General features: G+C 46.1%; 8 protein-coding genes across 8 annotated transcripts; 2 read left to right on the top strand and 6 right to left on the bottom strand.

Moving 5' to 3' along the window:
• Positions 1–2,478: 2,478 nt before the first annotated feature.
• On the top strand, positions 2,479–3,562 carry DFL_003709 (uncharacterized protein; the record flags this gene model as incomplete). The annotated part of the gene is made up of 2 exons (XM_067632684.1): positions 2,479–2,767; positions 2,832–3,562. 2 exons carry the CDS (start codon positions 2,479–2,481, stop codon positions 3,560–3,562), a joined length of 1,020 nt encoding a protein of 339 aa, XP_067490929.1.
• Positions 3,563–4,928: 1,366 nt separating this feature from the next.
• Positions 4,929–5,855, bottom strand: DFL_003708 (uncharacterized protein; the record flags this gene model as incomplete). Its single annotated transcript, XM_067632683.1, has 2 exons — positions 4,929–5,302; positions 5,522–5,855. 2 exons carry the CDS (start codon positions 5,853–5,855, stop codon positions 4,929–4,931), a joined length of 708 nt encoding a protein of 235 aa, XP_067490928.1.
• A 728-nt stretch (positions 5,856–6,583) lies between these two features.
• DFL_003707 (uncharacterized protein) lies at positions 6,584–7,054 on the bottom strand (the record flags this gene model as incomplete). Its single annotated transcript, XM_067632682.1, has 2 exons — positions 6,584–6,646; positions 6,713–7,054. The coding sequence occupies 2 exons, from the start codon at positions 7,052–7,054 to the stop codon at positions 6,584–6,586; spliced, it is 405 nt and encodes a 134-aa protein (XP_067490927.1).
• Positions 7,055–7,835: 781 nt separating this feature from the next.
• Positions 7,836–9,642, bottom strand: DFL_003706 (uncharacterized protein; the record flags this gene model as incomplete). The annotated part of the gene is made up of 2 exons (XM_067632681.1): positions 7,836–8,663; positions 9,604–9,642. The coding sequence occupies 2 exons, from the start codon at positions 9,640–9,642 to the stop codon at positions 7,836–7,838; spliced, it is 867 nt and encodes a 288-aa protein (XP_067490926.1).
• A 1,784-nt stretch (positions 9,643–11,426) lies between these two features.
• Positions 11,427–13,251, bottom strand: DFL_003705 (uncharacterized protein; the record flags this gene model as incomplete). The annotated part of the gene is made up of 4 exons (XM_067632680.1): positions 11,427–12,114; positions 12,181–12,611; positions 12,679–12,910; positions 12,977–13,251. 4 exons carry the CDS (start codon positions 13,249–13,251, stop codon positions 11,427–11,429), a joined length of 1,626 nt encoding a protein of 541 aa, XP_067490925.1.
• A 913-nt stretch (positions 13,252–14,164) lies between these two features.
• Positions 14,165–15,403, bottom strand: DFL_003704 (uncharacterized protein; the record flags this gene model as incomplete). The annotated part of the gene is made up of 5 exons (XM_067632679.1): positions 14,165–14,221; positions 14,278–14,969; positions 15,103–15,142; positions 15,201–15,217; positions 15,307–15,403. The coding sequence occupies 5 exons, from the start codon at positions 15,401–15,403 to the stop codon at positions 14,165–14,167; spliced, it is 903 nt and encodes a 300-aa protein (XP_067490924.1).
• Positions 15,404–17,172: 1,769 nt separating this feature from the next.
• Positions 17,173–19,154, bottom strand: DFL_003703 (uncharacterized protein; the record flags this gene model as incomplete). The annotated part of the gene is made up of 3 exons (XM_067632678.1): positions 17,173–18,503; positions 18,565–18,919; positions 19,002–19,154. The coding sequence occupies 3 exons, from the start codon at positions 19,152–19,154 to the stop codon at positions 17,173–17,175; spliced, it is 1,839 nt and encodes a 612-aa protein (XP_067490923.1).
• A 669-nt stretch (positions 19,155–19,823) lies between these two features.
• DFL_003702 (uncharacterized protein) lies at positions 19,824–22,015 on the top strand (the record flags this gene model as incomplete). The annotated part of the gene is made up of 7 exons (XM_067632677.1): positions 19,824–19,875; positions 19,966–20,950; positions 21,013–21,112; positions 21,176–21,285; positions 21,366–21,558; positions 21,617–21,749; positions 21,813–22,015. 7 exons carry the CDS (start codon positions 19,824–19,826, stop codon positions 22,013–22,015), a joined length of 1,776 nt encoding a protein of 591 aa, XP_067490922.1.
• Between the last annotated feature and the right edge of the window lie 3,522 nt (positions 22,016–25,537).

Genomic DNA, 25,537 nt, shown 5'->3' with positions numbered 1-25,537 from the left:
CCTCGTGATGGAAAACTAGGGGGCAATTCGGTAATCCAGAATGCGTAGATGCCCCGAAGTTTCTAGCCTAGTTCTGGAATTGTGATATCTCTTCTCTATACATATTTTATGAGAGATTGAGAATTCCTGCCAAAACTTCGGGGTATATCACGACCTCTCAAACAGCCCAAGTTCTTTGAATGTCTAGATGGCAGTACGAGTATACTGGAGTTTAGACCATTCAACGTTCAATAGTCTGGATCATTTTGTCATCTCGCCGCGGCGTTAATGCATTTTCGACGCCACGGGTGTACAGACATTCGCTTCCGCCTCTCGAGCTGCATGTCAGGCTTTCTCAAGCTTCCACAGAAGTCCCCCACTGTTTCGCATGCTGTACGACGGTATCTTGGATATCTTGGTACGGACTTGTCGGTGGAGAAGTCCCTACATAATTATTATATTCCAGTTTCTACAGCTGCAAACCATTCCTGGAAATTACAAGTTGACGGCAGCCAACCCCTAGAAGCAGCGTTCCTACTACAAAAAAAAAAGAAATCCAGGCGCATTGGAGCATGACCTTGTCTCGAATCCCTGACTTAAAATTGCTGTTAACCTAGGCATTATATATCCTGCAATGCTGGAATATTGAGATCTACAATACTTACGCTAGCGTATCCCGTTGACATATTCAACGGGGAAGCTCCAAGCTTTGTTCTCATAGAGCAAGCTTTGCTTCGACAATATATCCGGCGTAGGCAAGATAGCTTCCGCCTTAGCTTCATTTCTGTAATCGCCAGGCAGGTGTAAGAGGCATGGGAGGATGTCAAGCTTACCTTGGTCCATGACTCGGGTCCGCTTGGCGCGAAACTGGTTCGATCGATAGCCTGGCGAGAAACAGAGGATCCTACTGTTGCTTTCCAAGTTTTCTCTCCTAGCATCTAGGCACACGTGCTAGGACAAGGGCACAATTATATAATCGGAACAAGCTGGGAATTAATTTTGTATATCCAGTATTACGTATTGGACAGTGACTTGCAGAGAGGCCTTAGCTTCGATCAGCGACCGGAATTACGAGACGAGGCGTTAGACCTAGTCTATGTCGAGCATGTTGCTCGGCTCGATACACCATCTTTTACTAAGTCATGATATTTATGTTGAAGGGCGCTCCTGTTGAGAATCAAAAAGGGTCACGGATATGCGGACAGAAATATCCTTTCAAAGATTTTAATATTTTCAAAAGTCCAGCCATTCGCGCAAAGACGATGCATATTTCTGCTTGCCGAAACAACCGTGCCTATTAATGGTAGTTGAGGCTCCGCTTCACGTCTCAAAATTTGGAAATAAACCTGGACCATTGTCACTTCCCGAAGCCCAGAAAAAGACCGCAGGCCCATTCTGTATCCGTACCCGGATGGTTTTTTTCTCTCACGATACCACCGAACATTAAGACGAAACAGCTCACAATGAAAGCTCACAGCCAATTTTCTTGTGTTGAGTTTTGCCTCCACGTGAATTCCAAATCGAATGTGGCTTTGCTAGTACCTGTCGACGCACAACTGCCGGCACACGGCCATGGCCGGTTGTTACTATAATTGGCCCCGCAATACTTTTCGAAATGGCTTCTTTTCTTGACTTCAAAGTTATACTAGAGGAGGCTCATGAGCAATCAGGTACTTTTTCGTTCCCCCGTTTTAAGTCCCCAGCCTGTAAGCAGGTTTGTACCGCCACGATCTGCAGGTCGCCTTTGATACTGACCGTTTTTCTCGCCTCCCGCTCAAGGCTAAGGCTCAATGGTTCACGGGGATATATACAACTCAAAACGGTATACAATATGGCTCTTAAGATTCCCAAACGAAATTGCGCTCGTCATTGCCATCGACGATCCTGCTTAGTCCTCACCTCCAATATCCTTCCATCTGCTAGCTTACCCACAATGCAATGATAAACCGCAAGTCTCAAAATAGTATCAACTAGACCAGGAACCATGACGCTTGAGCGTCGGAGCAGTGGGGCTCCACCTCAAATCTCCAGATACAATACAGCGGGTTCCCCAACAGTCCGACAGGAAAACCCAAATATTCGATGAGGACATCGGTGCATCCTAGGATAGGAAAGTAAATTTTCTGCTTTGGCCAAGCCTGGTTCATGGATTGGATTGTCAGAAACACAACTGGTAGATCAAAGCTTCATTTCTCGAGCTCGGGATGTTTTAAATATGTAGAGGGGGAACCCGGCAGCTGATGTCTCCTTATATTTGAACCTTTTCCCCTGGAGACCTAAGACCTTTTTGCCGTTAGGTTTTCTTTTTGATTTTCAATTTTTTTTCTTTCCTTTGGATCCTTTTTCGCAGATGGCTTTTTTGTAAATATCGAAACCCGAATCTTCAGAAGATAGTTTTTCCTTTCAATCTTTTCTCCAAGCTGTCAAATCTCTGCATCAGTGACGTGACATCGCGGCCGAAGTTCCGACAGCCTAGCCGGGTTAAAATAATCCAACAAGATGCAACGCATCACTACATTCTCCATAGCGTTACTCCTGCTCAGCCTATCGTCGCTAGTTTCCGCACAAGATCCAGACCCGCGACCGTGCTTTTTCCCCGGTGGCTCAAGAGCGCCAGGTTACGTGGCATGTAATAACGCCGCGACAGGGCATTCTGCCTGTTGTAGGAATAATAACCAAACAACATGCTTTTCAACGGGGTTATGTTATCTGGAACGCGGGTTTTACGAGAGAGGGGCGTGTACGGATCAGTCATGGCAGAGCGATAGCTGTCCTGGGCCGTGTAGAGGTAACATGGACTCACCATCGCATCTACATAATACGGAACCACTCTAACACAGATAAATAAATAGACTTCAGAAATTCCGGCCAAAACATCCTCGCCTGCTCCGACACCACGAGCTCTTTCTGCTGCGGAACCGGCAGTAACCCTTCCTGCTGCCAAAACCGAGATAATTTCTTTACATTCGAAGTTGGACAAATCGCATTTATAAATGGCGAACCGGTATCAAGAACACGCACGGCCGGTCCCGCAACGGCTACCGGAACTTCAACAAATTCACCTACAGCTACAACAGAGCCTCAGATAATCGAAAGAACTTTAACCGGTGTTATTGCTGGTATGGCAGCTGGTATTGGCGTTGCGTCGGCGATTGCCATTGTATTTGCTATAATGTACTTCCGAGAAAGGAAGAAGTCGCGGAAAGCCATGGGAGGTGGGATGAAATACGAAAGTAGTGGGAATAGCGGGAATGATAGGATGTATGATGAGCACGATGACTACGGACACTACGCCGGACGCCACGATGCAGGCGAACGAGAAGGTTTCATGAGTCCCAGAGGTGCTTGGGCGCCGAGTGGTGATGGTGGAAATGCAGATAGCCCTCGAATGGCGGCAGCAGTCATCCCGCCAAAATATGTGCCTCCAGAGAGGAGAGGAGAGCCTATCGTACAGCCCCAACAGCCACAGCAAACTATGGATGGTGGGCAACTCCAAGGTACGCCCGTGGGAGAATTACCCGGCCAGGGGAACAGCATAGAAGGGTTGAGCGAGCTGGCTGGAACCGAGTCGAGGAGGTATTAGTGAAAAAGAATTACTGACAGAATACTGAGTATTCCATACCCTCGTTTATCAATATTCAGGAATGTATCCAAGGAGTTTTGTTTTCATTTGTCGAGTATCTAGCGTTTAGATGTGTATCCATGATACCAATACCATAATTTTATATCAACCCGGAGCCCGTCCGGCAGCGTCCGCAGTCGGGAAGCACTCAACACCCCGCGTTGACGCTGCAAATCTTCACCAGTCCAACGCACGGTGTTGAGCTTGCCGTTGAAATAGAGTGTTTCTTTTGTACGATCCTATTCTTCCCATTGACAGCAAAAGCGGCGATGTTGTATCAGCCGCCCTCGATATGTCTACACGATATACATATAGATGCACTATTGGGCACTGGTTTAGCTGGGATCGTACACTGGCCTTCCTCAAGTTTTCAGTGAGTCTTGCTAGGTTCATTTCCATGTATCTCTCCGTTCATAATAGGCAGCTATCCTACCCTAGCTTCCGCAGGCCAAGTTCACCGAGTTCCCCATTCAAAGACGGTTATCTGTCGGCACCCGTCGACGAGACACAGGCACCAAATCAGAAGCACGCAGCAAGCCATTGCCAAGCTGATCGGCACTCGCTTAACGGATTCGGTCGCACGTGACAAACATAAACAACACGCTGTGTTGAAAATTTTTTCGCATAAGCCTCGCCCTTGTGTAATTACAGGCGGCGAACAGAATTCGAACATCAGGATCCTTCTCACATATCGGAGGCGTTCCGGAAAGCATTAAAGGAGTCAATGCAAACGTAAGTTTTGGGGTCATTTAAGACCAGTCATTTGGATATTATGATACCAGCTATTTGGTAACAGAGTATTGCAGAGGAATAACGATATCGCGATGCGCATCCAGGGCAAGAAAAACAGGACTTCCACACCCAAGCAAGGAAATAGTAAAAGAACTCCAGCGATGAGAAATAATCGAATGATGAATACCAGAAAAGGGAGGTGACAGTGACCGCACGCACGGACTGAAGGTGCTGCGAGAGGAAGTATTTTCAGAAGGAAAAGGATATGATGTTGTGGTCGTTGAAGGAGAGAGGAGGGTAGAAATACAGAGGGGGAGTTGTGCTATTGTGAGGCTTTAGCAGGTAAATACGACTGCTTGAACAAACACAATTGCGCGAGAGAGGAGATCGAAGATATGGGACTCGGGAGTTGGGAGTATTGATGAGAAGGAAATGCATATAGTAGTATCAGCCACACGGGGCCTCGAGAGAAATTCAGAAAGGCCAAAGGGGCTGTAGTTTTGGCTGCTCACACTGCTCATGATAGAAAAGGAATGGAGGGAAAAATCCAGGCAAAGGTCCAGGGAAAACGAGAGATTTAGAAGAAACACCCATCCTATTTCTCGGTATTCTTGTCCTCTTCGTCGACATCCGGAACTGGGGGAGCGACTGGCTCTCCGGGCTGTGTGGTGTCCATGGGGACGTTAAGAAGTTCCTCTTCAGCTGGAGGAGGAGCAACGACACCCTCAGCGGGGGCCTCAGCGGCATTCTCCTCGTCTGCCATCATGACGGCCTCTACACCGAGTTTGCCCTCCTTGAGCATCTTCAAGACACCGTTACGCTCTGGAGCGAGCCAGCGCATAGGTCCCTCTCGTTCGAAACAAGTTGGGAATTGTTCGCCTTCGTCGACATACCAGGAGTATCCCTTAGCGGATGCCTTAGACTCGCGAAATTGTACAGCCTCGGCGGGAAACTCTCGGCCAAGCAGATCTGTAGCGAAAGTGCTTGTTAATATATGATGGATAGATAAGACAATGCTAAAGTTGATGGAGATATAGATAGGCGAAAACCAACTGGCTAGTTAAACCAGGTCCCAGCTTGAAACCACCGGCCAGAGACATGGCAAGCAGAGTGGATAAAGATGGATACCGGAAGGACGAGTAATGGAAATATATTAAAAGTCAATGGTAATGGTAGGAAGCTACATACTACTAATCAAACTGCCAGCGATCTCACGGATCTCTTGAACCGTGTTATCTCGCGACGTGTACTTGGTCTTAGGTCCACCAGGGGTAGTAGGCGACTCCAGACCTCCGGTGGTAGGAGTATTGACCTTGGCTCTCTTTGGCTTCTTCTTCGACTGCGGTGTCTTCGAGCCAGAGACACTCTTACGCTTATTGGTACGCGTTGCAGAGCCTGGTTCACCATCGGCATTCTCTTGTTCGAACTCCGAGCCTTCGGACTCGACCTCCTCGACCGGAGATTGCGGGTTGGCGCTGGACTCGGGCTTGGAGGCCGGTTTCACGATTTTGGTTCTAGCCATGGCTTCAGAAGCGACCGTTTGAAGCAATCTTGATATCGTAGGGACGGATATGGGTTGCGTGGATGTGTTGAAGAGTTGTGATGGAGGGACGTACGTGTGTTGAATGGAGGTGAAGTTGGATGTCGAGGTGTTGATGTGTTGAGAATTTCTCAGATTCGGAGGAGCGAAAGGCTCTGTGCTGTGATTTGCTGTGGATTCGCTGTTGCTGGGTTCAAAATGAAGAGGCGCAGAAATCCGATAGTTTTTTTTTAATTGTGTTTTCCTTAGTGCCACTGCCAAGACGTTTGGTAGGAAAAAACTTTCCTAAATTGGAAAAAGCGTGCAAACATGTGCAACATCCAACATTCCACGAGCGCCAAAAAAAAGCTATCAAGTGTGCGCTAAGAGGCCGGAGATGCCGTTGGACGGTGGAGCCTGTATGACTCTGTATTGGGTGGTTTGGTTGGGCTTGTATCACACCTTTTCTTTGCTGTGAGAGTACGAGTTGTCCAATTCGGCATTTTATGTGTAGGACTGTTAGATAATCCTGCATGCGTGAATTGGTGCGGCCGAATCAATACTGGGCTGACTAATTGTAAGGAAATATTAGTTATCAATGGTGCGAAAGGAAATAATATCATGATCATGGGAGTTGTAATCATACAATATTTCCCCAAATCAGCGAAGATAAAGATTAGGTCTGTACGAGACAAGAAGTTTAAGTAAGTATATATCACACCATACCTGACTTAAGAGGCAATCAATTTTGAGAGTGGTATTCTTATCGCAAACATCTGAACAGTCAAAATTGCCTATGGCAATTGATCAATATAATTATCTATAATTGTTATTATTTCTCCCGGTCTATGTGAAACAACCTCTGCTTCCATATCCTCTGCATCTCCCGAAAACGACGGCCGCGGGAAACTAACATAACTCCTCCTAACCCGTCTCTTCAACTCCCGATTCTCATTCCCCAATACTTGTATTCTGGATTCCAACTCCCTCATCCGATTCAGATAATCTGCTCTCATCGGTTCTACCTTCATGTCTAGTTGCTGAGTGAGGACGTCAATATCGTCTCGTAGAGACCTGCTCTGCCATCTTTGGGCTTTGTTTAAGTTCGTCAGTCTTACGATTTCCGCCTGTAAGGTCCTGCTATACTCTCGTTCGGTGTTTATTTTCTTCAGTAGGATTTTGTATTGTTCTCCTACTGTCATTCTGGTTTTGGTAGTAGATGAGAGGATGGTGGTGGCTTAAAATCGTTGCGGTTGTCGTCAAATAATATGTTCAAATGACAAGGGGATATGGAAATATTTTCGAATTCTAAAAAATCTGGCGTAGCTGTAGCTTTGGATATCGGTCGTGCCTCGAGAGATATTATATTTTATGGAAATCGGTAATGTACGGGGAATATTACATTCCCGACATATAGATCCGTAGAGTATAAGACGGCACGATTATTCTAAATACACAAGGGATCGTGAAATTTCCGATAAAAAGGTCGCATAGTACTTTACCCAATCTCGCATTTTACATGCAAGCTTACCTGTTCGGAACGAAATTCTCGGAATATCATCTACTGCCTCACCCAGGTGTTTCAGCCGCCAGGTGAACCCACACAAAAAAAAAAAAGCTCCGAAGGGCTCCCTCCACAATATTCTCCTACATGCAAATAACGGGTGACGAAAGCGAATCCAAACTCCCAAAAGGTGTCGGCCGAATTAGTCTGCTTCGGCAACCTTTCGGAGAGCCAAGCTCGCGCTCGTGCAAATACCAGGCCCCCTCAGGCGGCGAGCATCGACCGGCCTGATGGTCGCCACCACCTCCCAGGCCCTACCCCGGACTTCCTCCAAGTCCTTTTTGTAAGGGACACAGAACTTCTCCTCTCAATGTTCTCCCCGGGGTTTTGAAGAGCCCAAACTTCTGCTCGTGACGGTGCCGGTGCAGAGAAAGCTCTGCACTCTCCTGGACAATCGTATCTAGGAGCCTTTCAAGCCCCTAGATGCCCTCGGGCAATAGGTAGTCATTTTTGTTAATGACTACCCTCATGTAACGGTTGAGGGTATCCACGGCACCCCTGCGATAGTCTTCCACGCCGATTTTATCGGACATGGAAAGCTGTGCTACGGTATCGGCTGTCCATTTACAGACTGCTGGCAGGTCCGTCTCTGCGATTTCCTCGCGGACGGCAGTTAATGCGTCCCGCGTTGGTGGCGGGCACGCGGAGAACGGGTTGTCGAAAAGCTTTTCGACAATAGTTGAGGCCACAAGTGCCTCGAAGAACGCGGGGCCCCTGAGAGGCCTCAATGCCTCCCCCGTGGAGACATTGAAGCACCCAAACGAAAAGAACTCCCGAAAGGCTGGGCCCTGTTCTAGAACTTCTAGTCCTGAAACCAGGGTGGCAACATCAATTTCCGATGCATCGATGGCCCAAGACGCGGGTTTATCTCCGAAGAGGGCTTTCGTGCTCCTCTGAGCGTCCTTGCTGAAGATGACTGATTTCATCTTGGTGTTTTCGATATGTTGTTGCAAACGGAACACTACGCCCTGTCGACAGAGCTCTCGTAATTGGCTCCATTTCTTCTCGTTCTTGAAACTCGCCTCTAGCCTTTCAGCGCAAGCCAGAAGTTCCCTATTCTTCTTCTCGGCCTTGGCCAATTTGGCCTCGGACACCATTGCCCGTTCTTCGGCTTCCGCCAATTGTTCTTGCAGCTTTGCAATCTGAGTCTCGTACTCAGAAGCTGTGGCCGAGTTCGCACCGTTGCTGTGATTAAGAGTGCTCTCCTGAACGACAGGGAGCACTGCCTTTGAGTTTGGTTCGCGGCGCTATCGAGAGATTGTTAGCTATGCTAGGCTTTAATGATAATTTGCAACAAACTTCAGGACATATTCTATTCTTAGAGCCAGAGCAGCCCTAGATAGAGCAAATTCAAAGCTAGGATGTGTACTAAGTGGAACCTTGCCTTTGCAGCTGTCGCATCCGTGTCAGCTTCTACTGACTGTCGCCCACGCTTCTTCGACTAATTTACGGGTTGTTGGAGCCGTTTTTAGCAACGGCCTCCTTCTTCGCTATATTTCTCGCGGATCTAGGAATCTTGGTTGTGGATGTCTAGATATCTGATATAGGTACAAACTTGATCAGGAGAGAAAGTTAATGATCGAGAGAAGAAAGCCGACGAGAAAAGACAGTGGCGAGAGAAAGAACTTCAAGATGCCGTAACGACCCAAAAAAGAGGCTGCAGTGAGTTTGACATCAAGGTAAAGTCGGAGTTAAATGAATTGGGGTGGAGATGCAATGGGTTAAAATTGAGGAGCATCGCGAGAGCAAGGAGCATTGGAAATTCTATGCTGACCCGTATATATATACAGCCACGGACCGATTCCTGCGCTACTGTCACTACTTTAGTGATGGTCCCCGAGACTACTCTGACGAGACCGTAGTCCAGGTTGCAGTGTCCAATACGTATTCAAATGGTATTGAGAATCAATAAGCATTTAAGTTTCTTATAACTATAACTTGGATTGCAACGGTATCCAAAAGGCAACTACCTAGGTGCTGTCCCCCCTTTCTTTGGTCCGTAGGCTATCCTTCCTCTGTTTACTTAAATAGTTACCCCTCCTCCTATCTGCGATAGAAAAAGTTTCACACATTCCATTAAATATACTTAAATCATTTACAAAATTCCTCTTAAAGCAAACTTTGACCACGAAATAGTCACATGACGTTGTATTGCTATAATCACCGAAGCTATCAGCACACACTTACCTGCCTGCTGGCTACTCCTGAGCTCATCTGTGTTATCATGATGGTGCGCTAGTGCTGAGACCGTTATCGATCATTAGTAGATTAATTCAGCCCGTAAAAGTGCAACAATCTCAATTGGTACGGCTACCGGGAGAACAGAAGGTTTAGAATATTGGAGTCAAGGTTTCGAATCTGGAAGAAACAGGCGCCTAGGCCGAAGGATAATATTATAATACTTTCTTGAGCATCAATAATATTCTGCTCGAAAGATTTTTTGATTCTAAATGATAGAAGCGGAAGGATGCACTCCTATTACCAAATTCGTACGGTAAAGGAAATCACAAAACCCGACTGAACAAACAATCCAAATTCGTGTCGAGGATAACAAATTAACCATATTCCTTAGTAAAACCTCTTGCAAATACCCATATGTACAACAACAGCAGTTTTCTAGGAGTGCTTGCTAGCTAAGTAGATACTATCGATTCACTAAACTCCCCGATTGCAAGTATATGCGTGATAGCCATAGTTCTAAACTTCAATCATGGCAGTTTTACCAGATCGATCGCGACCAGGAGCTGGTTAGCACTGAATATATCTCGTGCTGTCGTTGTAAGAAAGCGAGTTCGGGGTCCAGCCCTGGCCTTCCCGTTGCACTGTTAGTTGCTCGGCTTGTACGCTGGAAGCATGGGATGCTGTGCGACAGCATCCTGATATGACTCCTGCTTTATTCGTTGAAGGCATATTTCGAATACTCTTGCATATTACATGTGTGACTGTCTGACTTCTCAAGCGGAGGGTGCACTAGCGACAAAACTGGAGATATTTTACCACTACTGCAAGGCAACAACCCCCGGTGGACCCCAAGGTTCGGGGTGGATGGCCTTGACGCTGCAAATGATACATAAAATGCTATATTCGGACGAAACTAACCCCAATCGACATTCTCGGAAATTAAGACCGTCGAGAAGTCGAGTCAAACAGGGGCCCTTATGTAGGCATTAACAGATATTCTACATATTCTCAGAGAGGCAGTTCGTATGCCCTTTGAAACGGAGGAATGTAATGCGTTAGTAGACATGACGCAGGATTTGGTATCTGAGGCGTTCAAACCTTCGGTGGAATGGCACTCCAAGCCCTTGGCATTTAAACAGTATGGAATGGCTTGGTTCTCGAAGAAAACACTTCAGGCTTGTAGCGATTTCTTAAACTTCGACCTTGGCGATAAGGAGGCTATTTTGAATTGGGAAGAAAAAGATAAAGATCAGAAACAACATGTAATCGCTGTAATTTCGCCAATGCTCCTAAGAGAGGAGTGGGAAAGTTTAGGAAAACCTCGATGGTAGGTGAAGGTCTGGACGAAGCTAAGGCTGCTGATTGGTCCTGGTCTGCTACCGAAGATCAAGTGAGTCGAATTCAATTAGCCGGACGCTGGAGCTTAGCTAGCCTCGAGGGAGCCTATCTGGCGATTTGTATATACTGATAGAATATTTCAGGTTGGATACAGCGGTGGGGAAGCCTATCAAAAAGGCAGTGCAGCCCGGTTGCATTGAAATAAATGTGTAGATATCGATATTTATATAAGCGAAGCATGGGTTATATTCACTTTTATGCAATAGCCTTAATTACAATATGAAAGATTCGAAGACGAAGTGACTGATACCCGTAAAACGCCATACATATGTCCCGTCCATGTAAAAGAAAATACTCGAGCAAGGCCAAAATAGATATAAATACTACTTACGTTGTGGTAAACTTTTGACTCAAAACTACTCCCACGTGGATACACCGATCACCCAATACGCAGTATAGATAGATAGCTGATTCAAAACAAGCACCGAGGCCTAGTAGATGCGGATGGGATGGGCCTCAGTATTGAAAACCCATTTCTGCTTGCTTCCGGCCACAAAGCCAACCTTTTCTTTGGCTTGGATCCCTTCTTCGTTGAAAATCAAGAAAAGATATTTGAGGACTTCTGCGAACCAGAAGCTTTCCTGCTTATCGTCCTTCTTACCTCCGTCTTTTCTAGACACGTCACTGACTGCTGTGAACCCATGCTCCGTTCTGCATGTTCGGTTAATGGCCACAAAGGCCTCCCAGGCCCATTGCCTGTATATATCGTCTTGAGTGACTACCCAAGCATGGTAATAACTTTCGATAACTTCAGGCCTAAGTCGATAGTCGATTTCGCCGCCATAATACCACCCATTCTTGTTGAAGAATTCTTTCTGGTTGGACGGTACAAGATTGGGGTCCCATCCAAACCTTTCTGGGCCAATACCAGATGGCGAATTGGCATATGTCGTACGACAACCCTCAACAAGTTGTAAACCATAGATGTTGTATTTCACGTTACCAAGAATTTGGCCGCCTAGGAGGAAGTTTCCTCCGATGAAGCATGCAAGATGAGAGCCGCGCAATGCAATGGAATGGGAATGGCTGTATTCGCCTACAAAAATAAGATTTGAGGGAGGTGTAGTATCGGGAACCGATGTCAAGTATGTCATTGTAGAATCGGCTGCCTGGATCCATCTATCATGAAGCAATGGTTAGCGGAGGACCTAGACCTCAAAGTGCTTATATCGTAAGAGAACTTACCTATTCATGTACCTTCGGAACCGTTGAGGATCATAAGCATACATCTTGATAAGATACTCGTAGTAACTATCACCCATAGCACCCCATCCACCGTAGCTGTCGAGGAACTTTCCATCGTTTAGTCGTACATTGGTCCCTAGCAAGCCAGGGAACGGCTCTCCAATCTCAGGATTCTCTACTTTCAGTAGGTACTCCTGCGCTCGCTGAGCCATGTTGGTGTATTGTGGGTCGCCTGTCAAATCCGACAGCCGGGTCCACTCGAGCACAAGTGTTCCAAACCCAGCAATGCTATTGATATCGTCCGACTTTATTTTCTTTGAGTTGAGCATGAAAAAGGGCATAGGAATACCGGAAGTGGTGTTGAAGGACCATTTGAGAGCGTCGGCAAGTGTTACAGATTGTTTGAGTAAGGAAGATACGAGATCGTGGTTCTGTAGCACCCTATTAGAAATCTACCACCAAACAGGTACAACATCCGTATATCCCATTAACACCAACCTTCTGACCCTTCCCGCCTTGGATGAACTGAGAATACGGCCCAGTCAACAAATCATACGCAGAAATCATCCCACCAAGGTATCGTATCGTTGTTTCGAACAGATTGATTTGATGTTCACATTGCGTGTAGTCAATTTCGGAGATGAACCTAAGCTGCTGCTCGACGACTTCGGGCAGTTCCATCAATATCGCCGTTCCAATACCGTCGATAACGCTGGCGCCCCAGCCGCTCCTATGATGCGATTATAAGTTTAGCCGACGGCTGCCGTGATATCTCCTCACGTTCGGAGGCTCTTACATCGAATTTCCACCCTGTTTCGATATCGGGAGCAGTTCATCCTTTGGGAAGCCAAATTGCATATAGCCGTTCCACGAATGCTGGTACGCCTCCTTGATCGCATCTGCCCGAAACTTGATTTCACCATGCTCCAGTTGTATCCCGCTGTGCGGGAAATATGTCCGTATCGATGTCACCGCCGTCAGTTTTTCGGATTTCAGATACATTGTCGACCCAATGATGAAAAGGATCAGCCCCATCAGGAGGACCCGGGACCGCCTCGGGAGTCCAGACATGGTTTATGAAGGGGCGACAACCCGGCGGGAGATCTAACGAAAGTATCGAGTAATCGGAGATCAACCGAGTGAACCTCTTAAGGATAGGTAGGAAAGATTGGGACCGAGAAGCTGGCGCAAAGCTCCTCCATATGTTCTCGCGACCGCGGTGAGTTTGAAATGTGTCTATGAACACCAAAAATCAAACTAGAAGTACTATGTTTGCAAGAAATTCAAGGATCGGCGTCGCTCTTCAATAACGGGAGAAAGACGAACGCCAGGGTCAAAGGCGTGGATGCCACGAAAGGAGAGTAACTAATTAGGGCTATCACCTTACAAGCAAGCAAGCTAATTGTGGCAGAATCTCGGGCCGCGTCAGAGAGGTCTTCATCTCGCCCCAGCGCGGAAGTTGTCGTGGATGCTCAAAATAGCCACACTCGCCAATTTCTTGTCCTTCTGTAAGCGTTGATCTGGCATCTCAGACAGGCATAGCACATCCACCGTCGGAAGATTCCGCGGGAGTGTGGGGCCGCACACTGGATTCAGCCAGTGGTAAGCCTCAGGGGTAGCAGTTCGGCAGACGTGCAGCTCCCTAGATTCCACAAAACTTCTAAATACATCGGCACCGCGATATCGCCTATCAGAAACGGCCCATTCAAATCGATATCGGCACGGGTATAACAATCTAGCAATCTGATAGCGGATTGGTGTTGGAATTTTAGCACTTGTATGTCAAAAAGCTTACGTCTCCACATCGAAACAAGTGCTTTCGTAGACCATGGACTCTTCGTGAAATGATCGACTTACGCTATACTAAATTTAGACTGGCCTCGAAATGCAGCATTTCAACGCATATCTTAGTGCGAGCACTTGGTAGTTAGGAATTAGAACAAATATTCTACACATAACGCCCGTCCGGAGCCCATGGTGCACATTATTGCCTTGCAGTTGAATTGCCTCCTGTTATGATTTGCCGATCGCAGGCTCCACGCTAGCGGTCGGTATTAGACCCACAGATTCCATCATCACGACACCTGGCGCACTGACCGGTATATCATATTTCCCAAGAACCCAAGGCCCAACATCAATCCTTTCCATTGATGCGCTATAAATCATCAATGATTCATCATGTCTCCACGCTTCATACTTGACCTTCATACTGCCTGTCGGTGCCTTCGCCAGTCTTTCAAAAATCGGTTCGATCAGGAAAGAGAGCACAATAATAACAAGCCCAGCGAATATAATAATCAGAACGCCCGACAGGCTATAAGATGTATAGTTCCCGGTATCATCTCGGAACTTAATCATCCTTCGTTTACAAACTTCGCTATCGCCCAAAGATCTATGATAGTTTGGACCCTGACGCTGTTCACCGGTGCCGAATCTGACAATAGCCATCTTCAGCCCCGCAAGCGCAATGTTCATAAAATTTGTAACTTCCAGCTTCCACTGCTCCGGTGAGAGATTTGTAGACTTCCCATTCGCTGTTTGGGCATCAGCTAGGAGTAGTGATGCACCACGGTTATCCACAAGGTATGAAATTGGAATGAACGGGAAAGTGATAGTATCGAGGACCCTGACGGTGTCTTTTTGAAGATTGTCCCATTCCAATTCAGTTGAATTGTAAACTGGGATACGACTACTCGAGGGTGTATCGCACCTTCCGTTTGAAGGGTTACAAAACTGCCGTTGTTCAAGGCATGCAAGTACCGAAACTGGCTGCAGCGCAATGGCGAAGCCTGAAAATGTTCGGAACCAGGGATCAGTTTGTGTTGTCGGGTATAGTAGGGTACCAGCTGAGAAAAAATATATCGAGGAATCAGACGGGGAGGATTTCAGTGCTGATATGGGGTTCCATTTTAGAGTTTGAACGTTCTCGTCCCTTCTGTCGGCTATGAACCAAGACTAAGAGCTAATACGCTGTTAGCTAGATGCTCCCATTTTGGGGGGCTTTCTGGGACTTTTATTACCCAAGAGTCTATCCTTTCTGATAAACCATCAAAGCCTGATTATACTAGAAAGTCGCATCATTTCCAACCGGGTCTCGAAACGGCCCGCTCGATGTATAGTAAGTACCATAGTATAAATACTCGCTGGCATATTCTCCAGTAGCAAACGCCCCCCAGGTTATATTATAAACTTCGGCTATTGTCTTTATTAGACTGCATTGCATCGTATGCCGAACGGTAAACGGATTAGGAATATTAAACCCTAGGTCGGCGCTAGATATTCCCAGAATCGATATTAAAAGCCGACTGGGGACCCTCGGAGCAGAGTCCATTGCCAAAAGGGCATGTTGCATTATGTATCAACTGAAATTCTGCGGTCGGAGAAACAAGGCGACCGCAGTTACTCGATCCTGGTTTTAAACACGTAGATACGTGCAACTGCGCTGCGCGTGTAAGATCCAGTGTCCAGTCTCTCACCAGATTAGAAGTTTCGCTTTGGAGTGTAAGGTCCGGGAGATAGAAGCCACACAGGTTACTCGAGGCTTGAACGATCGGTCCGACTATAACGAGTGTCTCCGCAAGACCAACCCCGGCCCAGGCCAGAACGTTGAAAATCGCTAGTATTGCCACTATCCTTGCTATCCACCTGGATCTAAGTGGTGCAACGCCCTTCCAAGCCGATGAAGCTTTCACAATAGACCCAAATGCTGAAAGCGCTGACTGGTTGCGCAATATGACCTCAATCATACGCCGTAGTCCATCCCGTTTGGTACCATACTTGCCCCGCCGATGAATAATAAAAGTTATGGGAAACCAAAAACGGGTTCCGACTAGAGTTATCAGAAGGAGGAGGGCGTTGTTGAACACAGCTCCTGAGGAGAATGATAAAGTGAGGATGTGTCTAGGTGCTGGAGATGTCGCGTTCCAATCTACCCAGGATCCGATATGAACCGCTTGGTTACCTATTTTGATACTCGACGCGTGCGTGCTCGTGGATCGATTTTCATGGTTTCTAAGGGGTTTTTCCAAGATGGACGTGCGAACAGGTAAAGGGTTTTATAATCAGGATCTGTTCTCAAATTTGCTAGCTGAACGCAGTACTATATTACTAGTACTTTGCGACAGTCGGGTTATCCAATATCGCGATATCGACACAATACGTTTGTCACAAACCTCTGGTGCACGATCGAGTTTCTCGGTTCTTAAATTTCTCGGCATGCAGCCACCGATGCGCCTGTTGGTCGGCACACCATATCAGTTGAGCACCTGCGATTCCACTCAGAAGTTGAAATGCCCAAAAAAGTTTAGAACATCAGTGGCTGTCGGCCTTTGAGAGACGTCGATTGGTTCGTCGGGGTAGAAAGCGGGGCGCACACACGACGAAAGCATTTTTTTGGATTAGTTGTAAATAAGGATTTCAAATACGATGCTTAGAAAAGGTAGATGGCGACTTAAACTTTGAGCCCCAACCCTGGGCTTGAACTTGCTAGTCTCCGCCCACTAGCTCAGATGCGGAGAATTTGGTTAGAGTACCTGTTGCATTTTCTATGTTGCAGAGTTGAAGGACGAACGATGTCACTATAGTCGGCGAGGAGCATATTAGGTGTCGAGACCGGTGGCAGCCTTTAGTCTTAGTCTCCGCCTCAAGAGTGCCTGGAGTCGAGGTTTGGTCTCAGTGTCCATTCTTGTGCCAGTCTCGAGTTTGTTGATACCCTAGTTTCAGTGAAACTTGGTCTTGCAGCGATGTTTACAAAGGATAGCCACCATATATAAATTTTATAAAGGTCATCAGGACCCCTAGTGATATACGTTACCGTTGTCCTAAAATACAAGTTATCGACAATTAAAACCCAGCCCACATACGGCCGATTCCACTTCAGCTTGTAAAAATTTCGCGATAATATGTTCCATTCACGTTCACGTATCCCCTTGTATCAACCCAATAAACCCGTGAGACACGCCGAAACGCCTCCATCCCATTGAAACTGAAAGCCTAGCCGCTTCCTGTTTCCATATGATCATAGCCTGGTAGGTCGGACTTGTCCAACTCAACCCCCTCCGGATCCGCTTCCTCTAGAAGGACTGAAGCCGTCTCCCAGACGATCTCTATCTCTGATCCTTCTGTATCTCCCTTCTCGTAGCGAATAAATCCCGGCGTAATCACGGCCGCAATTCTATATTTGACGTTCTCTAGTTTCTTGTTTTTTGGGAAGACGGTGACGTACTGGGATGCACCGTCAGTACACCAGTCAATTCCTTTGGATTCGAGCCAGTCAACGTCAATGATGCAAAGACGGAAGTCCCTCGAATGCCAATCTTCTGCGAGACTCGCTGAGGAAGTTATCAAATCATATATTTTCATTTCAAGTTTAGGAGAATCGAGTTCGGTAAGCGCGTTGTGAAGGTTGAGCAAGTTGTAGACTACTGTCCTGATCTCAGAGATTATCTTGTCCACGCCGGCTGGCTGCGGGAAGGGGTTTTCAATTCTGTCCACTGGATCCAAGCCATGAGAATCGCCAGTTTCCTCTGCCGAAAGCTCCTTCAATAATTCAACGGTATTTTTCTTCCAAAGTTCCATATTTTTCGCATTCTTCTCCCGGCCTCGCGAGTAAACTGTATAGAGAACTTCTTTTACAATAGGGTTATTTTCGGTTCGGAAAAAAGGATCCTTGAAGAATCTGGTTGTGATTGTACTGTAAAGTACTGCATCAATGACAGCAGTCGCAGTCAAGTCGGAGTTGTCCCGGATCATCGGCCACGAACTTTTCGTCCACCTTGAAGCGAATATCCCTGGAACCATCTTATGGAGATCGGGATGTGTTTCAACGCTCAATTTCCAAGAGACCTTTCGGAAGTGCATCCTACTGATTGCTTGTATCTTGGTGCGGATGTTATTTGTGAGATGGTCTTTTGCTGTTGCATCAAGGAGCGCCTCTTCTCGGTGCAGCTTCGCAAGTTCAGTTTTCTGAAGTTTACCAATTTCTAGTTCGCTTGTTTGCAGCTTTTTCTCCAAGGCGTAGTATTTATATTCCAAGGCTTGGTAGTTGGATTTCGTAATATCGAAGTTGGATCTCAAGGCATTGTAGTCGGATTTCCACATTTTGTAATCCCGAGTGTGGTTATACCTCGATTGTTGCAATAGGTCTTCCTGGTCCTTGAGCTGCCATTGAAGCTTCTCTATTTCACTTTCGTGCCAATTCAAAGAACTCATGGTTTTGGTATGTTCGTCCTCCTTTACAGCGAGCTTTATCTCCAATTTTTTTATCTTACGATAGGCCCTGCAAAGATCACAGACACCATTTTTCGTAGAGCCCACTGCCACAACTTGCGACAATATTTCGTCAACATGTGACGGGTGAAAAGCAAAGCTGGAGCAGATACTTACTAGAATCACAGCTCTTGCAAATATCATTGGGGATTTCAATTGAGTCTATACTCTCCAGCGCGGGACTTTTATGGCCATCCGCGCGTACAGCGTCCAAGTTGACAGAATCCTTTTTTTCAGTATCTTCCAAGTCGATTAAATTCCCAACTGGTACGGGCTCCTGCGGGTCGCCAAGGTCGTTACCTCGAAGTCTTTTCGATATAGCATCCTTTTTCATCTTTAAGACATGTTCGAGATTTGGTGGGACAGTTATCTCTGGCGGCACAGGAGCCGATTTCGAAGAAGGACTGTAACGAGACCTATAGCCACGGTCTCTGTAGTCAAGATGCGGCCTTTTCAGACCCCGCTTCTTGCTCTGGTGCACCGAGGTTAGAATGTTAATATCTGTGAACTCAAATTTAACATTTAACACATGATAGGGCTCCGGTTAGACTCACTTTTCCATTGGTGGGCATGTCATTACTGCTGATACTCGAAAGGGAGGTCCTTCTGGTAGACGATGTATTATGAGAGATTGTGCTCTCTTCAGCGGATTTTCTGGACATCCCAAAGAAACTTTTACTCTTCTCAACCCAAGAGTTCGAGCTCATCGCGAAATTTGGTGTATGGCACACGTGAGGCGCTAGCTGGAGGGGTCAGTTTAGGGAGCAAAACAAAAGAACTGTCTGTTGATCCTAAGGTACCGTGTGACGGGAAGTGTCGATAGATGGTGAGAGAATTGTTTAGTCCTTTATTTGGCGGTTGCGATCGATTACATAGTAAATTGAATATTGAGCAGAGGGACAAGGCTGACCTGAGCTGAAGTGTTGTTGGCCTAGCCACTGAAGGAGCCCCGCAGACTTCAGGCGGCATATCAGGGCTCTGAAGCTGCAATTGAGTGGCACGTATTTGCATGCATGCATTCGTATGTATTCTGGAACCAATCAGAATAACACCCTGAGTTAAGGCTGGGAACTATCAGGAATCCTTCTGGCCCTTGTGATTCAAAGAGTGCCTGAATTCACAAGGCTCAGCAAATTCAAAATATCTGGTTGTAGGCATAAGATATAATGCACCATTCAAATCTAATATAATATTAACCAACCGCAAGAAGCCTTTACGGGCAGTGAATATTATGACATACATAAAAATGTAGAAGGCCCCAGTGTGGACGGGCACACACTCTTGATTTCAACCATTCTGCATACCAAAGAAGAGATGCAACATTTCCCTAAAAACGTTAACAGGCTTGTTGAACTGAAAACTGCCAATCAGCCAAGATGGAAAGAGAGAAATTGATGGTCGCTGTCGACTTCGGAACGACATATTCAGGTAGGTAGTTTTCTCCGGATACATACTATTGCCTAGTTGCTTGGTTTTGACTCCTCACTAATTATATCCAAATCAATGTGTGGGACGCAGGCATTGCATTTTGTCATTCAAATCAAAAAGAACTTAGCGACATAGAAGTTATTACCTCATGGAGCAACAACGGTGTCGCTCCAAAGGTACCCACCGAAATTCGCTATATTCCAGGGAGGGAGCCTCGATGGGGCGCTGAAGCATCGGTTGCCTGCGAACGACGTCAAGCAGCGAATTCCGCGATCATCTATAGCAGGTTCAAATTATTACTGGACGTTAGAGGCGGATCCGGCTTGTATCGAAACCAAATTACGTCCCATGGCGCACAATCGGATGACCGAATCAAACTTCCAGATGGAAAGTCACCTATCAACGTCGCGACAGACTATCTTAGGCTCCTTTATGAGGAGTTGATGGAGAAAATCCTCCGTAGGCGTCTTCCCGAGACACTGGATATCACTCCAATCCACTTCATATTCACTGTTCCAGCGATTTGGGGTCACCAGGCACAACAGGCTACAAAGATGGCTGCGACACGAGCTGGGTTCTGTAGTCGGATGTCTGACACACTCTCACTGGTCTCAGAACCGGAAGCCGCCGCGACCTACGTTTTGAAGGCGATGCACGCCGCAAACTTTAGTCGTGTTTCGACCCGGGCCATGCCTTCTCTACAGGAAGGCAATACTTTCGTCGTATGTGATGCCGGTGGCGGAACAGTGGATCTAATTTCATACGAGGTTGAAGAGGTACGGCCTAGCTTCAAGCTGAAAGAGACGGCTGTAGGAACTGGTGCAAAGTGCGGATCGTCATACATTGACGAGGGTTTTCTTCAACTCTTGCGCCGGAAAATAGGTCCTGCATTTGATAATGATCGGATATGGAACAAAAAGGATATCGGCCGAGGGAGTAGCCTCATGAAAACCTTTGACTCTATCAAAAGAAGTTTTGGTCAGACAAATAATGACGTGTGGTTCATTGAACTCCCCGCTGAAGTCGCGGACGACGAAGAGAACGGAATAGTCGACAATGAATTGGAGTTCACTGCGTAGGATACACCCTTCACTCTACCTACATTCGTCGGCTGCTAACCTTCCCTAATAAAAACAGAGAGGAATTAAAAGCCCTATTCGACCCAGTGGTCGATAATGTCGTTCGTCTCGTTAGAGACCAAGTCGATTGCATTCACAATGCGATGAAAGATGTTTCCGTAGGCACCACCCAATATTAAACCTTATTGAGTCAGGGTTTTGACTAACAATGCTCAATCTAGGCAATTTTTCTCGTAGGTGGATTTGGCGAATCCCAGTATCTCTATCAACGCTTGGTCAAATTCGCAAATGACTACAACCCACCTCTCACCGTGATCAACCCGAAAGAATCGTTAGTTACCTCCTATTGACACTAGACGAAAAGAGAGCCCAACGAAATCACCATAAGTTGCTAATCCAATTCCTGCTTAGCTGGTCCGCGATCATGAGGGGCGCAATTGTACGCGCACTCCACCCTGTCGTCAGATCAAGGCGCTTGCGCCATCATTACGGATTTGCCTGTAGTTTTGAATACGACCCTGACAAGCACGATTTCAATAACACATATGTATGCCCATTTGGGGGACGTCGTGTCTATAATACAATCCAATGGGGTGGCCATTTGGTAAAGCAAAAATGATAACTTGAACCCCTCTTTTTGTCGGGTTGCTAACTGTATATAGGGAGATGATTGCTCCGAGGACGCTGGCGTCGAGTTTGCAACATACTGGAATATCAAAAATACAAGCCCCGGAAGGGCTTGCAGATTATTCGCCAGTAAAGCGATAGAAGCACCTTACTATTCAACAAATCCAGGTTTCGATCTCAATTCCACATCCAAACTACCTCGAAACATAGAAACTAACTTTTACTATATAGACGTCTTCTCAATCGGCACCGTTTATCCTGACTTCTCGTCTGTGAATATTGCCGATCTTCCTTCGGCATACGATGCAAACGGGGAAAGAGTTTATGAACTCTCTACTACAGTTAAAATGAAACTTAGGTCCGCCGACGTATCATTTTCGATCTGGCGCAACGGTAGACGTATCGGAAATGCAACCATTGCCCATGATACTTAAAGGCAATGCCATCTGCGAGAACCTCTAGATTCCTTTTTTTTTTTCGCAAACATAATTAACTATGAATTATTGCCTCTTTCTTTTGCACCCTGAATCACCATTGTTCGTTTGGATATGTCCTGGCGACCTTTTTTATGGATCCTGCAAATGTTACTAGCTGTTTTTTCCTGGCCCTTGTATCGAAGAGAAGTCAAGAAATGGATACTACTCAATCCATGGAGATTAAGAAACCCAAATTATCGAGATCTTTATGTTGTTAATTGAAATGCTTACCCTACGCGGCTATAACCTTCCAAAAGCAAGATCCTATGATCGTTTTTGAAATCCAGCACGTTTTACAGGATGTTTAATTGTTTGGGGCATGGTCGAAGGCAGACCTTCTATCCTAGAAGCTTCTCGACTTTCTCTACTCGTTATGGTGCCCGTTTATCTGGTAAACCAGACGGTACCGGAGCGCCCTAGATAAAAATATTTACCTACTAGAATTATCCCCAGCACAGACACATATGTAGTCAATCTACTTATTTTAAACATCTACAAGAACAAGATCATAACGTTTGTGAGCTCTATAGCAAGCTAACTATTGGGACTACCCCCGATTTCCTTTTCACGATCATCTTCTGTTTCCGGTACAGATTCACTAGGTAAATCTACCGGATACCAGTCGGGTTTCCGTCCATCATCCGAACACTGGAATTTAACCCTTTCTCTCCCCGTAACCTCTGACCAACCATGATCGGCATTCAATTTACATCTCTGACTCCCCTCCAACTCCGCCGCAGGTGGCCGTGGTATATCAGGTACCGATCTACTCCTCCAATATTAGAATACTCCACCGCCGATACAAACTTCTCCATCTCCAAAAAAAACCATGACAAAACGTCATAAGCATAATTCCCCACGACAGAACCAGTAAACATTTCAAGTTCCGTTAATCCCTTTGTAATGCTGAGATCTTCCAGGCTTTCTGTTTTATTGTAGACCTCTGGGGAAGGAATACTCGTTGTGGAATTATGCTAGTTATCTAAAATATTTTGATTCTTTTGTCAGCTATAAAGTGTAGACGGAGGATAGAGTGCATTTTCATACAAACGCCATAAATCTTTGCAACCCGACACTTCTCTCCAGCCGGTGTAAACACATAATTCGGTTCGTTATAGCTTAGACACCGTTTCGAGAGGTCTCCGGGAGTATGAAAGATCCAGCTTATTCTGTCTCCTGTAAGACGAGGTGTTATATCTTGCGGGGGAGTTCCTATCCAAGACCTTTATTGGCTTTTACAATTCCCTACAATCCACAGAGATTATCTTCAGAAGACCCCTCTCGAGATATATACAGTGAAAATTGGGAAACCCCTCCGTGACCACTCACCAACAGAAACATTAACCGAAACCCCATTATAACCCTTATAAAACTGTTTAAAAACTCATTCACACCCCACACTATCAATTAGCCTTCAAGCTCAAATACGAGAAGCGTATTATAACGCGGGAAGTGGGGAGAGTTTATACCCACCATAGCTTTAATTCCCTCGAAAACAACCACCCCATTCTGCGTATCACCCTGCTGTTCCCCAAACCCCGCACTCACAATCCCAACGATCTGTAGAAACGCCCCCAATATAAAGGATATACTCCGTTCCCATCTTCCTCTGCCAATCTCCCTGGTATTGGCGATTGGCAACGACATCTTTAATGCATGACAATAAAAATCATTGCATTCCAATATCGATATCACAAACGGGGGAAGACAGGTATATATACCCCATTGCAACATTAAACAATATTCATCAAAAATCTCATATTTACAAAACATCAAATCCAACAACCCCTCCCCCTGGCCCACGTAACTCAAACGAGGGTCCCAGCGCCCAAGATACCAAAAGCCAATCGGCGGCCACGGCAAGCGAGTAATAAGTATTTATCCACCAGCTCTGTGGCACAACCCGATCCAATAAGCAATCGATAACCCTGCGGTATGCCAACAAACCAATTAAATATTCACCTGTGGTTATACAATGTTAATAAAGTCAGGGTCTAAATCCACGGGCCGGCTGGGATGAGGCTCGCTTACCATGGTCTTGGTTCCCGATCTAACGGGTCATTCGGCCCTGCAGAAATTTACTGCTATTTCTAGCATCAAAATGTGGCTTCTTTCCGGTTGCCTAAGCCATCGGAAATATTAATGAAGGATGTATACCTATTGTTTCGAATTTAATTGGGGTACCATTGCATCAAAATCGAGGCTGTCGAGATTCAATTGTTTGTGGTCTAAAATACCACAAAGTTAACACGTTACGCGTCTAGAAGGGGTAGCAACGGCCTTGCACTTCACCAAAACATTTCACTCAGCAGCTTCGATATCACAAAGCCAACTAACTGAAAAAAATGTGGCTAAGCCAAAATATGAAGAAGGTACTCCAGAGGCAGTGCAATACTGGGTATACCTCCCCGTTTGTTGAAGACGGGGTAAAAAAAAACCTCACCTGTTGAAGGCAAAGAAAAAACACCGAAGTCCACAGACACCACCCGTGTTAAACAAGTAAACATCCATGACCTTCGCAAACAAACGGGGACCAACAAGTCCTCCACCCTCTATGTTGAGTAGAATGGCTTTGGCCTTGTTGGCTTAAAGGGGGATGACCTACCTTCTGGAACCCAAGGCCCGATGGTGAATAGGAGACTTGGACTCCAGTACCTACCTCGGGAGTGCAGCCTCGCTACAGCTTCCCATGTTGAGACAAGAGCCGAAATCTTGTCTCATCGCCAGACACCCAACTATGTGAGAGCTGGAACCTAGAATGGTTAGTATGCCGCCAGCCTCCCGTGTCGAGGGAAGCTGACGATTGTCGAAGGGAAGCTAGAGATGTTAGTATAGCTAGAAATGTCAGTGTTGCCGTTGCTAGATGTTAGTAGCTCGAAGCTGTCGATTGTCGAAGGTCGAGAAGCTGTCGAGGCAAATTGTCGTTGCTGGAGAAGATGGAGATGTTAGTATCCATCCTCGAAAGGATGTCGAGAAGAATACAGAAGCTTAAATTCGTCGCGATACTTACTGGAGATGCTGTAGATGGTGGAGTTGCTGAGGAAGTCGAGGTTGCTGAAGAGGTCGTTGCCGAAGAAGTCGTTGCTGAAGATGGAAGAAGAAAGAGTTCAGTAAAGAGGAGAGGAGAAAGAGAGGGGGAGAGAGCAACGGCCGGGGGGATTATATACCCGTCAATTGAGGGAATAAAAAATAAAAAATCACCCATAAATCGAAATTTGAAACCCGCATTGCCCTCTTCAACAGATCGCAACATCCCGTCTACACGACATAGAAGCCAAGTCACGCGGCCTGGCAATACCAAATCACATGACAACCTTGGCCTTCAAAATCGGATTGATTTTGCACACTTTTAGGCACATTTTTGCTTGGTATTTTAATATTGGACTTTAACGTTGAATTTCTCACCGACGGAAAGCAGTAATTTCAACCTAATAAGGGGAAATTTAAGCCGTAATATTAAAGATTCGAAATATATTAATT

The sequence above is a fragment of the Arthrobotrys flagrans genome (genome assembly GCF_004000055.1).
Source record: "Arthrobotrys flagrans strain CBS H-5679 chromosome Unknown unitig_0, whole genome shotgun sequence".
Taxonomy (NCBI): Eukaryota; Fungi; Ascomycota; class Orbiliomycetes; order Orbiliales; family Orbiliaceae; genus Arthrobotrys; species Arthrobotrys flagrans.
Note: the sequence above shows the minus strand (reverse complement) of the source record. Positions and strands in the feature narration are given on the sequence as shown.